Genomic DNA, 18,435 nt, shown 5'->3' with positions numbered 1-18,435 from the left:
ATGGACCAGTATTTCCTGCAAAGCAATCAAACTCTTCAGCTTTATAATATTAGTATAGATTAGATTGTTCAACTTTGGCAAAGTACATACTTAAGCTAATTTTTGTCACTAAGGAAAACTGGAAGAGAAAATACTGCTTTATTTTTATGTAACTCACATTTTAATAAATGAATATTAAGTAGTGTCTGTCTGTCCATGCCTAAGCCAGCAACAGATTATGGTAAAAGAAATAGACTAAGGCTGAGTTGCACCACCTTATTTTAACCGTAACTGTAACCATAACCGGTTAACCGGTGTTTTTTCTATGGAGTCTGACAGATTTTTGACCTTTGCTATAGTTAAAGTTTAAAAATGGTGGAACCCAGTCTTAGTTATTTAAGCAAACGAATTAGTGTAACAAACGTCCGTATTCATAAACGATGCTTGCTTAAGTGAAGCAGCCAATCGAACGCATAGCTTTGAACAGAGCTCTGTGATTAGTTCGTGTGTCACCCTGTGCGTTCACGCGCACTGTGAGACCTCATAGTAACGTTTGTGAATACGCACGTAAGCTAGTTTATTATAGGTAAATACTCCCGTGGGAGGTTAAAGCGAATGTCGTCTAAATTTCGAACTGATGTAGGTAATTGTTATAATTGCATATCGAATACGGACTAGGGGGTACTCCTGTTGTGTAATTAACTGTAATCACCAATCACTATCGTAATTAAGCGTAAATTGGGTGAAATATGAAATCCGTAATACTATAGGTACTATGATATGAAAATAGATAGTACGTGTGATTTTTTTTATATTGATTTGAAAGCAATAGGTTTGAGAAAGATCTTCGTTCATTTCAGCTGAAATACATTCACTGCTAGACAAAGGCCTCCCCCAAGGATTTCCACAAAGACCGGTCCGGAAAGATAGATCTATGAAGACGTTATCATAGGCTTACAGCTAGTAATGAACAAATTGAAGTATCCTGTATTACGTTTAAGTGTACCTGTAGTATAGAGCAGCGGTTCCCAAATGGTGGTCCGCGGAACCCTGGGGTTCCGTGGAAAGGCCGCAAGGGTTCCGTAAAAAATATTATCCCACGTTTCGTGACCGACGTTGTTCGCTCGCACCGACTTGTTTACGCACAAGGGAGGGGCAGGGCGTGCGGGCGGAGTAGTACGGGGGTTCCGCTAGGAAAAGTATAATCAATTGGGGTTCCTTGGCAAAAAAAAAATGGGAAACCCTGGTATAGAGGCCTACTACCCAGGCTGGCCAGACATCCTTCATTAAATTTGTCTCTAGGGTATTAAGGGTGCTCTTTCAGTGGAGACTAAATTAACTGATGAAAATGATGATAATGTGTGGTTTGAAACGAGAGAGAGAGAGAGAATAAGATAACTTATATTTTTACACAAGGAAAATATCTGTTTATTTTATCTACTAGGGGTGGGTGCTGCTCCAACTTTGCACGAGTGCTATGTTATTAGCAAGCATATAAACCTTCTTTTATTTTGCAACAAAATGTAATGTAATTTGTCAACTCTATACACTGAAATCAACATACTCGTACTTAGAAAGCACAAAAATAGAGTTGGATTTTGTTCTTTATTAAAATAATATAATATTGATAATGGCTTATATTTACAACATAAATGGAAATTGAAAAGCATATGAAAATTTACGAGGGGCGGCTGAAAAGTTTTGAGCCTAAGTATCTTCAAGTGCTATTATTGACTCGCTTTAAATTTATTTAATTTGCCAATAACCTCCTTAGTATATGTACAAAGTTTCATTTAATTAGCGTCATCACGCTTTTAGTAATTAATCAGTAAACATCATCATGTCTCAGTCATCCGCGCAATGTACGAAATCGAAGTACACAGTTGTCATAAAACTCCTCAAAAAGAGGAACAAAACGCTGACGGTAACATTTGAAGAGATGTCTACAGTTTATGGGGAGTCTGGGCCTTCATTTGACATCATGAAATATTGGATCCGATAGTTCAAGCATGGCAGGGAGTCTCTTAAAGATGACCGCAAGTCAGGGCGGCCAGATTTCGCCATTAACGAATAAAATAATGAATACTTAAAAAATTTTGCTTTAGAGATCAGCGAATTAAGTTGTGACAGATAGCTGAAGCCATAAGCATTACAAAGAACGTAACGGCGATATTTTTCATACTCATTTGCACATGAAATAGGGGTGCGCGCGATGGGTGCCAAAAATGCTCTCGCCGCTCGACAACCAGGGTCGAGTCACAACTTCGCAGGAGTTTTAGGACATCTTTGACCATAATCCTAACAATTTTTGTTCTCACATTATCACTATTGATAAATAATAGATCCGGCAGTACGATCAAGAGTCAAAATAAGAGTCACTGCAATGGATTCAAAAGGGAAAACGCCGCCGCGGAAATTCAAAGTGGAGCGATCGACACCCAAGCTCATAGCCACTATTTTTGGGATTGTGGAGGAATTTTATTCATTGACTACCTACTTAAAAAAAACTACAATAAACGGGGATTATTATGCTGTACTGTTGATAGGAGTGCGTCAAGTGGTTGTTGAAATATTAAGAGGCAAACTGGCGAAAGGAAATCTGTTACTGCAAGACAATTCAACCGCGCACACCGCGCATGTTGCATGCCTTACCCCGGGTAAAACTGGATTTTAAGAAATTAATCACCCACCACACAGTTTAGTCCGATTCTCTAGCTATTTTGTCTAATTCTCAAATTGGAAAAAAGACCTCCAAAAACGAAGATTTTTGAGTGACAAAGAAAGGAAGGCGGCGTTAAAGGCTCATTTCGAAGGCAAAGGTTGCGAATTTTTTTTCAGTGGGTTAAAAGCTCTTTTACACAAATGTAAGAAGTCCGTTGTAGTAGAAGGAGATTAAATAGAAAAATATATTTTTTACACTTTTCTATCGGCATTTTTAATACCCTAGGCTCAAAACTTTTCAGCCTCCCCTCGTATATAATCTCTTAGAAGCGCCTTTGAGTTTGTTTTCACCCACTTTTATGTTATTTGCGATGATGCAAAATGTGCTAAGTTCTACCGAGGAAATAAAATACATGTGTTAATTCAAAAGAGCCATAGTTTGGAAATGTAAAGACGTAACCGTACCTTTTATAGTTGGCGCACACTATTTTGGGAGTGCTATTTATTACTCATGTCATTCAAATATTTTGATATCTACTTCGATCGAATCGGTTTTCTGTAAACGCTTGACTCTACCATAATATTTTCTTCTTTAGATTAAAGGTCTAAAGAACTGAATAACCTCGATTGAAAAAACTGTTTTAACAGTTTTCACCTCAGGTAGGTCACAATAACTGTAGACTTGTGTTTGTGATGTCACAGGATTCCATTTATGACTACAAAAGATGTATAAGAGTGTCGTGTATTAATTTATGTGTATCGCGTTGTCATGAAAAGTTTGTTAATTGACTGGCAGTATCAACTACCGATTGTAAACCTGAACGATTTAGGCCCGATTCGACCAAACTTTTATCCGAGAATAACTCTGGGTATAATTATTATTGGCACATTGACAGTTACAATATGTGAAAATGTCGAACTAGTGATGATTTATTCTGAGGTTAATATTTACTTTTGTTTGGTCGAATCCAAGCTTATGGGTTAAAACAAAATCCCAGTTTAGCAGTAATTAGCAACTTTTCTGGTAATTTACACGACTATTTATAACTTTTTAGACACATCCGTGTCAAAAGTATAAAAATAACATTGTGTATTAGCATGTTTAGTTTTTCACGCGTTTTAGGAAATGGATAACGTATGGATAGTTATTTTTTTTAGTCTGAAGTGGTAATGTGACAGTAAACATATCAAAGTCTTTGTTAGATGTTAAGAGCTTGCTTTGTTTAAAGTTTTTGTTGCAGTCACCATTTTTTAAAATCTACTAATTTAAAAAGCAATACAGGCAATATAAAACAATTGTCATTTAACTCGTATGTTTGACTATTTTTAAAGAGTATTTATGCATAACAAGGCAGGTATTTGACCGCAATCGCATCTGGTGTTAAGTGGGATTCAGTCTAGGATGGTACCTACTACATATCTGCCCTGTAAGTGCCTATTCACTCTCGCCTTGAAAAGGCCCGAATTACAGTCTTCGGGAAAATTCTTTCCATTCTTTAGTTATTTTAATCATTTGAAGAACATAATTTCAAGTAGGTTTTGATAAATAATAGAAGTTGAAACAAGTTTTGTATTGGAAAAAGATAAGTTTCCAATCGTCAATATAATAAATTGATAAGGCACTTTATATGTAAAATGAAACTTTTCCGTGTGTGAGTTCGTTATTTCCTTAGCTTCAGAACAATGACACGCGTGTTTGTGGCCGCTTGGAGTGTTGTCAGAATTTATAATATTAATTATCTATTTTCCAATCACGGTAGTACAGAAGTTGATTGACTGAATAATTGAAGGCTACGATGACGATTCCATTATCTGTGTTAAATAAATATCTTGAATATTTTAAGGAATTTATTTATTTACAAGTGATAACACTCGCATCAGTTCGTATTCGTATGTTTTCTCTTAATGCAATGCTTTTATAATGATCTTCTCTCAGAATCACAAAACAAAAAGGCACTTTGTGAAGCTCGGGAACTTAAGTAGTGTTTAAGGCTGACCTTATGATGTCACTTAGGATTTTAATGATAAAAAACATAAAATGCATCTTACAGGTAAAACTTAAGAACATTTTTATAACGTAAATGTTTTTGTGGAATCTAAATTGTATTTAAGCGATGATAACAAAGAAAATATACAAGCTTTAGAAGAAGATGCCCTTTGGTGCTGTGCCATCTAGTCCCAAATTAAGCAAAGTTTGTACTATTGGTACCAGACAACCTATTTTTGTGTCATTTTTCGTTGTTAGAACTATACGTTTACCTTTAATCTACCGGGTCGAAAAGTCCCCAATCACCAATAAACCTTACATTAAACATTTCCTTGTTTCCTCATAGCCTGCCTCTTCCACAGTGTTCGACGCGTCTTCGAAGTCGCCCGAAGGTCTTCTGTACGGGTCGTCGTACCACCTCGGCAACTTCGACGAATGCATCGGCATCCACGACGAAGGTGAAACGGTCACGGTTGATGGCCAGTACTGTCTGGCTACCATCAAGTGGCCGCAACCTCAGGAAACCAAAAAGGTACGTTTAGATAATTATAATTTATTTATAGTAAAATTAAAAAGTAATATTTAGGAATTGGAGGCCTATTCCAGCATTGGACGTTTTTCGGCTGAAACGAAAGAACGAATGATTTAGGAATAGTACAATATCAATAGGGAATATGCATCGCTTTTAAAAGTCTATAAATACTACTAATATTATAAATGCGAAATTTGAGGTTGCCCTCGATTTCCTTAGGATCCCATCATCAGATCCTGACTTGGTGACAATGGGACTACCTCAAAAGTGTAGGTACCCTTATCGAACAAAAAAGGAATTTCGAAAATCCGTCCACAAATGACGGAGTAATCGGTGAACATACATAGAAAAAAAAATGATACATACATTCGAACATATTATAACCTCCTCCTTTTTTTAAGTCGGTTAAAATATGTTAGTGTCATGAGTGGGTTCACCTCGATGCGGTTAGGCTAGTGACTGGCACCTTTGGGATACTTATTATGACATTGCTTATTGCTTTTTTTACGAGTTAATATGTTACTAAGTACCTCGAGTCTAGACCACCAGACTTTACATTGCTGTTGCAAATTAGCGCTTTTTACAAAAATATCACATGTTACTGTATTTAGCTAGACGTGCCATCATCTTTACTTAGTACTTATTTTTAACCAACTTAAAAAAAGGAGGATGTTATAAGTTCGACTGTATGTATCTTTTAGCAAGTACATTTAGTAGATCCTATTTTAAGAAGTGAGATGTCATGTTTGTTAGGTTGAACCCTTTTACCCGGAAAAATCCATCTTAATTTGCTTTATTTCATAAAGTAACGGTCCACTGATGTGTTTCGTTGCACGACCCAAAAAGGGTATAAATCACATTTAAAACAATTTTGGGCTCAAGATATTTGCCCAAAGCCTTACACCCGTAATTTGTTTTATTTACTTTTAAAACGCTCGTTATATATTTTAAATGAAAATAAATTAGCGCTTGCTCAAAGACTTTGTGTTTGACAAATAAACTTGCAAAGTACGGTCGGCAAGTTAGAAGTTGTTTTGATGGAAAATCAAAACCTTTGATATCTCGTTTCTTAATAGACAATTTTGATCAAAATTAATCAAAAGTGTTATCAATCAAAAAGTTTTGAAATATCAATAATGCTTTAATTAGTGCAGTAATGATCCATTTCCTGAAATGGTCAGCAAATATAATGGCTATTAAACATTAAATAATACTTAAATTAATTTTATAACACGTAAGGCAATTTGAGTATTTTAACATGAACTTGATTTTTTTTTACTGCGGTTGAATATTTTTTTTTGTTATGAAATGGGATCCAGATCCTAAGTTAATAAGCTTATTATTGATTGTCTTAAAAGAAAACGTATTGAATATTCTCGGAAGGAAAACCCTTAAATAACAAATAATATTTGCAAATAACTTTATTGACTCTTACGGGTTAAAGTGAGCTTGAGCGATGTCATAAACTTATAGTACGAGAGCCCACGACCAAAACCACGTGTCATAGCAATACGGCAAAAACTCTATAAAATCGTTAGATTGTATGATTCTGAACCCGGCTAGGTGTGTAGTAACGGTCGAAAGTGTAGCAACTGAGTAGGAGGCCATTTCTGCTGTGTCAAAAAAAAAAGACAGTCGGTATTATAGCAATACGTCTGATAGTGAAAATGTACATAGATTTTATAATTGCGTTACGAAAAAGTTTGTTTTCAGACATTTTGCGCGTAGCATAAAGCCTGTGCGCATTTTTGAAAATGTCAACAAATTTAGCCGACCTGTATCATAGCAATACGGATAATTATTTTTTTTAACTTTTCGTATTGCTGCCATGATTACCACAAACCTGTTTTCAGACACTTTAAGTGTATCAAAAAGTTGTATGATAGAGAAGGTGCTACACTTAATTTGTCTGATATAAATTTTTTGCACATGTGGACAACTTATTTTATCATGTCCAACAATTTTCAGACATATTGCTATGATACCGATCGGTAAAATTTGTTAACATTTTCAAAACGGTCTCAAAATTTAATGCGTTCACATTTCCGTCTGAAAATTGTTTTGTTCGCATCAAATAACCAAAATTTACTAATAAAAAAGATTTTCAGACGTATTGCTATGAGACATTTTTTTTGTCTCATTTTTAATTTTTTTAAGTGATTTTACGGGTTTGCGCTACACCACTAACGTCTGAAAATAATGTTTCCGGTATCTCAGAACTATCATTCAACTACAGTCTGCAAATCAGACATATTGCTATGATGCAGTTCGGTAAAATTCTTTGACAATTTTGAAAATTCGGTCAGATCAAACGCTACGCGGAAAATGTCTGATATTGGTATTTTCGAGTTCAGGATAATCGTATCTATCGATTTGATGCGGTTTTGGCCGTATTGCTATGAGACAAAAATTTTGGTCGTGGGCTCTCGTACTATTAGTATTTTGCATCATCCATAAAAATACAGACGTGTCTCCAATGTAGAGTCATATAAATGGCTGATGAATACCAAGGCTGATGTGACATTTAATATTTTAGTAATATAAAAATGGTATTAACCAAAATACACTATTATAATAATACGCTTAGGTAGAAGGAAGGCGCTGGATGCATGCCGCTATCAGTTGGGCAACATGGAAAGCATTGGGGGAGGCCTATGTTCAGCAGTGGACGTCCTATGGCTGAGATGATGATGATGTATAATACGCTTTAAATTCAGTTCTCTTCGTTCAGGTTAACTTCCTTCTGTCTTGAGAACTTATAAAATTTTCTATTGTTCTACTACCTGATTCTTGCTTGACTTCGTTTTTTTTTTGTTCCAGTCGCGCTTGGGCCGCGGTGAGATCCTGCGCTGGGCGGTCTGCGTGCCAAGCGCGTGCGACGCGAAAGCTGTCGAGCGCTTTGTGGGAGACGTCCTCGCTCGCTCGGTTGGTAACAAAACCACAGTGCGAGTCGAGCATAGGGACTGCTACTTCAAGGAACCCATTACGGTGTCGACGAATGATGTTGCTTTTCTGTAAGTTTATAATTTTTTTTTTGCTAAAAGGTCATTTTTGTTGCAAAGTCACACCTAAATAAGATATTGCCACAATCGAGCGTTTTGTGGGGGATTTTCTTGTTCTTTATTTTGGGAATACCACCACAGTGCGAGTCGAGCAATTCTACTTCAACGAACCTATTTCTACGAATGATGTGGCTTTTATGTAAGTTTGTTTTTGACATAATGACTCGTTCATCGAGTTCCCCGTTCAAATATAAAACCTAGTCTTAAAGTAAACTTAGTACGTAGAGCTTGTACTGTGGCGGCGATAAAACGAATTCATTGCTTAAACTGCATAGAATACGTAAAGATTGTTTTAAAATAGCATCTATTACATCTGCTTAAGAAGGCATAGTCTCTAGCATAGGTAGGCTATGCTGTTGTCCGTACATTAGTGATAGGATAAAGTAATCAGCCGGCATTTTAAAAATTACGACATAATATTGACCACATCCTTTGAAAACAATTTAATAAGCACATGCCTAAATGGTTTTATTTCAATGTAGAACCCAGCACGATCCCCTAAAATTTCCACCATCCTTTTAATGGTACATTTATCATCATTCATCAGGCGAAAAGTTGAAATTGAAGCATCGCCGGAATAACGTATCAATATCTAAATTATTAACGATGAAGCGATACAATAACGCAATAATGAAAGAAACGTAACATCCTCGTACGTGATCGATCATAATGTGTCAAAAGTTACGGATAGGTGGCGCCTCGTAGCGGGAAATATTTTTCCTATCAGCTGCCTTTTCTGTAATAAACACCTACCTGTTGAAATCTTGGCACTATTGAGATCATGGCATGATGCAGTTTTTGTAGTGAATCCTCATCATATTATTTGTAACTTACTAGACTCGTAAGTTTATAGTAGGTATGGCATATTAAAATTTTACTATGACTTTGTCCAGGAGGCCTAGGATGCGCGCCATGATAAACTTTTATCGAAGAATTTTATTGATTTCACACGATATGCATTTGTCGTCTAAAAAGTCGATAAGATTGTATCCTAGCTTAGGCCGTGTGTATTATTTCATATAAATATTACTTAAATGCTTCCGTAATACCGCCGTTTATGGTAGGCGCTAAATCCTAAACAAATAGCAAACAAACCGAGCACGTAACGTTAAGTCAACATAGAAACGGAATTTGTTAATAGGCCGATAATGGACATGTATTCAGAGTTCAATATCACTAATATTATAAAGAGGAAAACTTTTTGTTTGGTTGTAATGAATAGGCTCAAAAACTACTGGACCGTTTTTAAAAATTCTTTCACCATTCGAAAGCTACATTATCTACGAGTATATGTTACTTACTAAATGTTATTTTGGAAAAAAATAGGGTTCCGTAAAATATGTAGACAATGTAGTCCACGCGCGCGAAGCCGCGGGCGGAAAGCTAGTTAACAATAAAGTTTCCTTCCCAAAATATACGAGTACAACAAATAAGATGAATGCTGCATACTAATAAACTAAGATTGATATTGATTCTAAGATATCTATTATGCGATAAAGTTTAACTTATAGTTAATTCTTCAGTATTGACTTAGATTTTTTTAAAGAATTTAGGACGTCATTCATTGGCTATAAACATTAACCTACTATCATACAATGACATCATTTGTGTACAACACACCCTCAAATGTTTTATAGGCCTTCAATTGTTCCAGATCCGTTATGCTGTTCTTCTTAACTATCATCTTCATCAGCACTGCTTACGAAAGCGCCTGCCTCCTTCGAAGGAGTAAGAGCAAGACGATCACCCACCAGCTCATTGTCTCTTTCTCTCTCATAAACAACGGGAAGAAGATTCTCTTCACTGAGCAGAACAACAGTATGGGCCTGGACTGCATCTCCGGAATCAAGACTCTGTCGATGGTCTTCATTCTATCTGGCCACACTAGTCTTTTCGTTGGCACTGGCCCCGTTATGGACGAGTCTGGGTGGGATAATGTAAGTATGCTTTTTAATTTTTTGCACTTTTATGTAGGACTACCAGTCTTTAAAAGCACAGGCTAGAAGACAAAACGTTCACATTTCATTGTTAGATATCATACACATACACAAACAAATTACCTGCCATTTGAACAAATAGCTAATCATGAAATATTTTTTCTAGCAGTATTAAATTGTACGTATTTGATTCGTAGCTGTGTGATTGTTTGAAAGATTACATATGAGTGACCGAACACATATTTGCCTGTATACAGAACAAATTATTTGCTCATCGATCAATGTAAATTCATTCGTGTTGATTCTACAGCCTGTCACGGTCGGTAGATTAAATGCTGATAACTTCAATGCTCTTAACTTTAAGGTTTAATTTTCAATTGGAAATCAAAAAAGAAAAAAAATATCGAAAATCCGCGTTACAATCGCAAAAATATTTAAGCTATTTACGGCCCTAACAAAACATATCTTTGTTGATTTCCCTTTGGCTAAAGTTTGCTCTCGTTTAGGTATTTGTCTGCTTTAGTCGGAAAGACTGAAATTTATTTGACCTGAACCTTTCTAATTTAATCAAGCTAGCGGCTTTGGGCCTAGTGCGTAAAAACTTTATGTAGGATACCCTACGATATTGAAGCTTCTTTTGTCCCTTTGGTATCTTTTGTCTAGTGTCTTTTAGGTTTTTTAAACTAAAACTTTTTGATGATATTTCAGGCAGTGAAGAACCCTAACAACAGCTTGATCCTGAACAGCATGCTCCTCGTGGACACATTTCTGATGCTCAGCGCTTTTTTGTTCAGTCGTCTGCTCTTGGCGGAGCTGGACAAACGCCGAGGGAAGCTGAACGTTATTCCTATCATTTTATTCCGGTATATTCGGTAAGTCCATTGTTAATTTTGTTATAGATCTAACAAAAACTAGTAATTTTTATCAGCACGTGTATTTTCATTCGTAGAACACAAAAATATAAGTCACTTTCATGCCAAAACTGCCATATTACTCTTAGTTCTAAGCACTTTTAGTTATAGTAATTCCATGTATGCCTGTTTGTTTTGTTGGTTGTCCTAATAAATAAAATTAAAAAAAATTATTATGGACAGTATGGATATCGTACTTCATTTAATCTACATTTGGTACGTTGAACTCGTAAGAAGTAACGTTTGGAAAACAAAAAGTTTTTAGGTATCATTAGTCAAGCAACTCTTACCATGGGGGTTGAGGGTGTCTAAATATTTGAAACTTTTCTCTTTTTAATGAAATCAATGACCATTTCCACGCCATGATTAAATTCTAGAAACAAAGGAAAAATTGTAGTGAATTTGCATATTATGTACACAGGTTTCGGCGTCTGGATTATCATGCCCTATAATTAACATTCCGTCCTGGTTTAATTTGCATAGGTTTAGTGAATACACAGCAATTAATCCTTTCAAATTATAGTGCGCGTAACTAGCAATAAGGGACAAAGCCTGGTGATTGCCAAGATAGTACTGATATAGGTGTTATTTCGGGCTCAATACCTATTTCACTGCTAAAATTATTCTGATCGGTGAAATGGGTATCCATTTCTCTCTACTAAACTACCGAGATAACCTTAGGTTACAAAAAGGCCATAAAGAGCAAAAATGATTCTTAAAAAGACAAGTGAATTTAGGCTTCTAAGGCTGAGTTGCACCACCTAACTTTGACCGTAATTTTGACGATAACCGGTGCTTTTTGTATGGATTTTGACAGATTTTTGACGTTTGTAAAAGTTAAAGTAAGATAGTGCAACCCAGCCTAACTGTATTTTTTCGGACAAATCTGCCGTGGCTGAATCTTAGTGAAAACGGAACAGTATAAATTCAGCACGCTCAGGATGTGATCTACCGGTGGAGTTAAGAAAAACCCTGATTAATCTATTCACAGATTTAAATGATTGTCATCACATTCATCATCATAACTGATAAATTTAATATTAGTCATTTGAAAAAGGGTAATTTTCATAGTTCACCCAAAGTGTGAATTAGTAAAATCATTCACAGCGTAGCTTGCGGTTTTTACGTCAGGTACGTTTTGTGTTTGTTTATTATATCAACTTTATTTGCTACTGTACCAACTGTAGTGACGAGATTAGTGACTAAAGTGTATTTAGTGACACACTATTATAGGAAAACCTCAAACATTTTTCCTAAATCTGAAATTGATAAGGTTGCATTAACGTGTTTCGACCTAAAATGGTTTTAGGATTTTCCTAACCATCATGAAATGAATCATGAATTAAATCAAGTTCTTCTTAACTCTTGCTTCTGCTTTAACTACGTCACTAAACTACTAGATACTTTGACTACTACTTTGAATACGTTACAGATTACCTAATAATAGGTTTTAATATGTTTTTAATAATTCATAGAAATCAGTTCAGAATTCTTTTAGACTTACATCTTCAAATGTTTTTCCGTTTTATGGTTCATCGTCATCATTTCAGCCACAGGACGACCCCTGTTGAACATAGGCCTCACTCAATGATTTCCATATAGGGTGGTTTTATGATTGACTAATCAATTAAAACTTTGCCTCTAGATTGACTCCATCATACTTGGCTGTGATATGGTTCTACATAACATGGATGCCGAAGATTGGGGAGGGACCGCTGTGGAAAGAGAAGGTGATGCTAGAGCAGGAGAGATGCAGGGAGAACTGGTGGATAAACATTTTGTACGTGAACAACTTCGTCCATAGCGATACTATGGTAAGTGTTTTTATGTTGCTATCATTTCAAATAGATACTGATTAAGTATGTGTGTGTTCTGCTGATGCTTTATTTGGAGTTGGTACCTAACTATCAGTTGGCTCATTATCATCATCATCATCATCAAATTAAAATTCTTTATCAGCTTAAAAATAAATCATTTAGTCTCCACTGCAGGATGATAACCTTCTCTAATTACCAGAGGCAAATGGAGGATTTGGTTTACAATTCTCACATTGGCCAATGCCAATTGAGGAGGCCCTTAGTTGCCTCTTACGACATTCACGGGAAGAGTAGGGGTGGTTATTCTACTCTTTCGAAATCACACGTCTAACAGTGGCTCAATTATAACATTTTTTACTTTCAGTGCATGTTCCAATCCTGGTACCTATCGGTGGACACTCAGCTGTTCCTCGTGGCGCCCATCTTCATTTACGCGCTATGGCGCTGGCGCCGCGCCGGGCCCATCTTGCTGGGACTGTCCATTGCTGTGTCAGTTGCTGTGACTGCCATCATCACTTACAAGGACGATTTGGACCCGACCTTGATGATTTATGCCAAGTTAGTAATGCTTTTGTTTTTAAAAACGTTTTAGATTTTTGAGAAACTACAAATTATACTTGGGATGGAGTTCCAACTAGCGATCTTTCCTATTTCAAATGGGCAATCCGATAACGACGGCACTGTTGGGCTATTGTCGCCTGAAACCTTCTTGTTGCCTTGCCAAAACCTTTGAGATAGGTCTTCAATCATGTGGCATTTGCAACAGATATAATTTATGAGGCGCTACCAAACAGGTAGCCTAATAAACCTAGATATAAATACTTTTGCGTCTACTTACTCAATTATTATCTATTGTAAGCATTGAGCGTACTTTTGACTGATTATTTTTTGTTACAGAGAATTCACAGATCTCATTTCAAACTACTACTTCCACAAGGCATACATAAAGACCTACATGAAGATGACCACTTACTTCATGGGGCTACTTACGGGCTACATCTTGCATCGAGTACAAACGGAGAAGTAAGTTATAAGAGTATTTTTATTTTACAGTTCGTAGATAGTGGTAGTAGTTAGTAGATGTAAGGGCCTTATTTATTTCGCAAACGCTAAGGCTGGGTTGCACCATCTTACTTTGACTTTAACAAACGTCAAAAATTTGTCAAAATCCATAACAAACTTGGGTGGTGCAACTCAGCCTAAGAGATGTAGAGTGACGTATTCACAAACATTACTATAAGGTCTCACAGTGCGCGTGAACACAAAGGTTTACATACGAACCAATCACAGAGTTCTATTCATCGCTGTGCGTTCGATTTTCTGCTTCACTTAAGCAAGCATCGTTTGTGAATACGGGCGTTAATATGTGACAAAACGGCACTTTTGTTTCATTTTTTTTAACTACTAGCTTTTCGCCCGCGGCTTCGCCCGCGTGGTTTTTTATTCCAAGTCTGATTCTTTTTTGTTATACCACGTTTTATAGTGACTGACGTTTCATGTCAAGTCACACGGGAATGCTGTCGAACGGGATAAAAAGTATCCTATGTCCTTCTCCTGGCTCTAAACTACCCCCCTGACAATTTTCAGCTAAATCGGTTCAGCCGTTCTTGAGTTATAAGTGGAGTAACTAACACGACTTTCTTTTATATATATAGATTATATTATCTTACATACTTTATCCGATAGTTCTACTCATAGAAAGAAAGATGATTGGTGCGACTTTAGTTTTCCACGAATATTGTGTAATTTTCTATCATTGCCTTTCAGTTACGAGTTCACTCGCCTCCTCAAGGTCTTCGGGTGGATAACCAACATTATCCTTGGCACCGTGACCATGTTCCTTGTGAGCATCTTCTACCAAGACTGGTACGCGTACAACAACATAGAATCGGCCGCGTACGCTTCCCTCAGTAAATTGAGCTGGGGCATTGCCAATGGGTGGCTGATCATCGCGTGCGCTACTGGGAATGGAGGTAAGGAGATTTGACATGGAAATCCCCTTTTTACTGGTTGTTTCCCACCCTCCAACTAAGGGAAAAGGAGGAGGCTGAAAATTAGCGCGGGGTAGGGTATGCTTGACCTCGTATATGCTGAGCCTCATCCTTTTGCCTCTTATGTTTTTTAATGTAATTTTTTTGTTTATATTTCTATGTTTGTAAAGCATGTAAAAACGAGGCAATAAAGTATTATCTTATCTTATCTTAAATGATACTATCATCAACATCATCATCATCTCAGCCATAGGACATCCACTGCTGAACATAGGCCTCCCCCAATGCTTTCCATGTTACCCGGTTGGTAGCGGCCTGCGTCCAGCGCTTTCCCGCTACCTTTACGATGTCGTCGGTCCACCTTTGAAAAGATACTACTACAACCAAAAGATACTATATCCTTATAATAACATTTTAAAAGACCAATCCATGACAATGTAAAAAAAGAATCCAACATAAAATATGATGAAAGTAGAGACAGTCCAAATAAAGGATATTTTTTTTTCGATTGTCTCTTTTTACATTACACCAGTTTTGGCTTGTTAGACTGTTCCATTGATTGTTCTCGAGTAACTAATCCACAACCAAGGTTTTTAAGCAATGCGTAAAAATATTTTCTTATTTTCAGGCATCTTGAACAAGCTTCTTACATGGAAGGTGTTCGTCCCATTTGCGAGGTTGACGTACAGCGCATACTTGGTTAATGGACTCGTGGAGTTGTTCTACTTGGGACAGTTAAGGCATCCTCTGCACATCACTACATATTCATTGGTAATGATATTATCTTTTTGCATTTTCTTTATTTCCTTTAGTGTGAAATTTCTTTTGGTAATTACCGTTAATGTTACCAGACTCCTTACTATGATTATTCTGTTGTTTTCAGGTTGAGTATGCACTTTCCCACTTGATGCTGACTTTCTTCTTTGGAGCGTTACTGTGTTTGATATTTGAATCACCCATACATGGGATAGAGAAGATTCTGCTGAACAAATTCGGTACGGATTTTTGGTTTTATCTCATTAACAGCTAAACTATTGTCCGTGTTGATTAATTTTATTAATTAGTTGTTCTTTTTGCAGTTCATTCAAAGTCAAGAGAAGCAGCAAGAAAGGAACAGTCCCAGGGTTCATCGAGAAGTACTAGTCAATCCAAATTAGAGTCATAGCACGTTCGAATATTATAGGTGTAATTAAATATTGTACGCTTAACTGAATGTAATTCTTGTCAATGAAGGTATGAGATTTGCTGCCACCTGTGGCAATAGCAAGCCCATATTCGTCTCACAGTAGGGAAATTTTTGCCCCAGCTGTGTGAAGATCTGGGTCATACATAGGTTTGATGAAGGGGAATAATGGGGGATAATCTTCGATACAATCAGATGTCAAACCGCCCTAAGGCCTCTGACTAGTATTCGACAATAACGAAAAATATGATGTTTAGTTTTAGTGCCTATGCAGTTTTGTTTTGATGAGCCAAAGCAAAAACTATATGTAAGTGCGAAGAGAGCTTTATCAGTGGTAGAAAAGAGTAAGGAAAATTCATTACCTATTCATCCATATGAAGGATTGTCCATATGACATCCATATTGTAGGCTGTAATATAATATAAACACCTTATAAAGACTGGCATAAGGCTAAGGCTGAGTTGCACCACCTAACTTTGACCGTAACTATAACGATAACCGGTGGTTTTGATGGAGTTTGACAGATTTTTGACTTTTGACAAAGTTAAAGTACGATGGTGCAACCCAGCCTAAGAACTTGCCGCGTCGGTAACAAAATTGTCTGTATTTACACAGCCTCTGAATGTCTAGCTATTTAATTAAATGAACTAGAAGTTAGGACTACTTAACGTGTCACGAGTAAGTTGATTGAAAAATAATTAATATTATTTATTTAAATAATTACTTTAACAACATCGGGACTTAAAAGGGTTTTTACCTATCTTTTGCGAAAAAAATAGTGCTGTGTTGAAATTTGCTGGAGTGGTCTATTTTTGTATGTAATTAATTCTAATTTTCTAGTCTTAAAATACAATTGAATGAAATCTGCTTAGGTACAGACCTTAGTATAACATTATAGCTAAGTCATGTATCCGTTTGGCATTCCATAACCATTTCCATTCCATACAGCATTACCCGTTTGGCATTCCATTCCATACAGCAGCATTACGATTTCAGCAGTAATCATTACCTACGATTTCATTAAAATTTCACGGATAAATCCGTTGAAATATAATGAAATTGTATTAATTAAAAGTGGCATGAATGTACAAAACCACACAAAAATATGATGAAAGCAAATGTACGCCATTAATGTATAAATTACAACATTAACACCTTTACAAACCACATATGACGCAATAAATTTATTTAAACCGAAAATGGCTTGCTAACATTTTTTTGAAATTTATAAATGGTCGGCAATGCATAATCATAAAGGTTAAATACGAGTTTAGAGAGATAGAAAAGTGGTTTATTTCTCGCTCTTTAAGCTGGTTATACAGGACGGTTGCAGAGAAACAATACTTCTTTTATGTATTTAACACCTGTATTCACAAACGATACTAGGTGGACCGACGATCTGGTAAAGGTCGCGGGAAGATCCTGGATGCGGGCAGCGCAGGAGCGTTCATTGTGGAAAACCTTGGGGGGAGGCCTTTGTCCAGCTGTGGACGTCATTTGGCTGAAAAGAAGAAGAAGAAGAAGATTCACAAACGATACTTGCTGAAGTGAAGCAAAAAATCGAACGCCCAGCGTTGAACAGTGCTGTGTGATTGGTTCGTGTGTCACCCGTCCATGCGCACTGTGAGACCTCATAGTAGGTAATATTTGTGAATACGGGCGTAAGTAAGCAGAATTAGCCGTTGCACCTACATAAAAGTTCACAGTGCTGCATTAAAAGTCATTGTGTGTAAAAGGCTTTACAATTGTAAAAAATAGTGTCAGCATCAGAACTATAAGGTATCACAAAGTTTTCAATATATCATTATAAATTAGGTGTGTATTATGTAACAGCTATTATTTATACTTTACGTACTTTAAACATTTATTAGTTTTGTTGCTGACTGCTGACCGTGTTTTGGGAGCTTGTATTGTATTTAACTATTTGGTATCCCGCGGTGCTGATTAAATATTAAGATGTGGTTACCGGTGCCCAAAGCTAACGTCTAATAGGAAATGTATTAAGTTCCAGTTGTTAGTTTATTACGTAAGCAAACAAATATGTACATACTAGTTCTAAGTTAATTGCTCAATGTGTATTTAATGTTGTTAGGCAAAAAATTGTGTAAATAAAAATGGATTTTGTATTTTAATAAGGAGCTGTTTTAATTTATAAGTTCCTGTATCTACCGGATACAACGCCAGTTTTGGTTCCGAGTTTGAATCTCGCCGAGGGCAAGTTTTCAAGGCTTTAGTGTGATAGTTATTGCGAGCAAGAGTATTTATCTATACTTATAATAAATCTGTAGAGAGGTCAATTCTGTACATGAAATATATTTTCAAAATAACTATCAGGGGGTGATTAGTGATCGATACTGATGCCAAAAATGCAATCA

General features: G+C 36.4%; 1 protein-coding gene across 1 annotated transcript in view; it reads left to right on the top strand.

Annotated features, from left to right (window-relative positions):
* Nucleotides 1-18,147, top strand: part of LOC114364091 (nose resistant to fluoxetine protein 6) — a 43,563-nt gene extending 25,416 nt beyond the window's left edge. The window contains exons 2-12 of the mRNA XM_028320088.1: nt 4,990-5,159; nt 7,980-8,173; nt 9,876-10,158; nt 10,867-11,030; nt 12,715-12,883; nt 13,251-13,444; nt 13,784-13,909; nt 14,654-14,859; nt 15,506-15,648; nt 15,761-15,872; nt 15,957-18,147. Coding sequence (XP_028175889.1) covers nt 4,990-5,159; nt 7,980-8,173; nt 9,876-10,158; nt 10,867-11,030; nt 12,715-12,883; nt 13,251-13,444; nt 13,784-13,909; nt 14,654-14,859; nt 15,506-15,648; nt 15,761-15,872; nt 15,957-16,042 — 1,847 coding nt within the window. The 3' untranslated portion in view covers nt 16,043-18,147. The remainder of the gene's footprint in view (nt 1-4,989; nt 5,160-7,979; nt 8,174-9,875; nt 10,159-10,866; nt 11,031-12,714; nt 12,884-13,250; nt 13,445-13,783; nt 13,910-14,653; nt 14,860-15,505; nt 15,649-15,760; nt 15,873-15,956) is intronic.
* The last annotated feature ends 288 nt before the right edge of the window (nt 18,148-18,435 follow it).

This window comes from Ostrinia furnacalis, unplaced genomic scaffold, assembly GCF_004193835.3.
Source record: "Ostrinia furnacalis isolate ACB-3 unplaced genomic scaffold, ASM419383v2 OfSCF7348, whole genome shotgun sequence".
Taxonomy (NCBI): Eukaryota; Metazoa; Arthropoda; class Insecta; order Lepidoptera; family Crambidae; genus Ostrinia; species Ostrinia furnacalis.
Note: the sequence above shows the minus strand (reverse complement) of the source record. Positions and strands in the feature narration are given on the sequence as shown.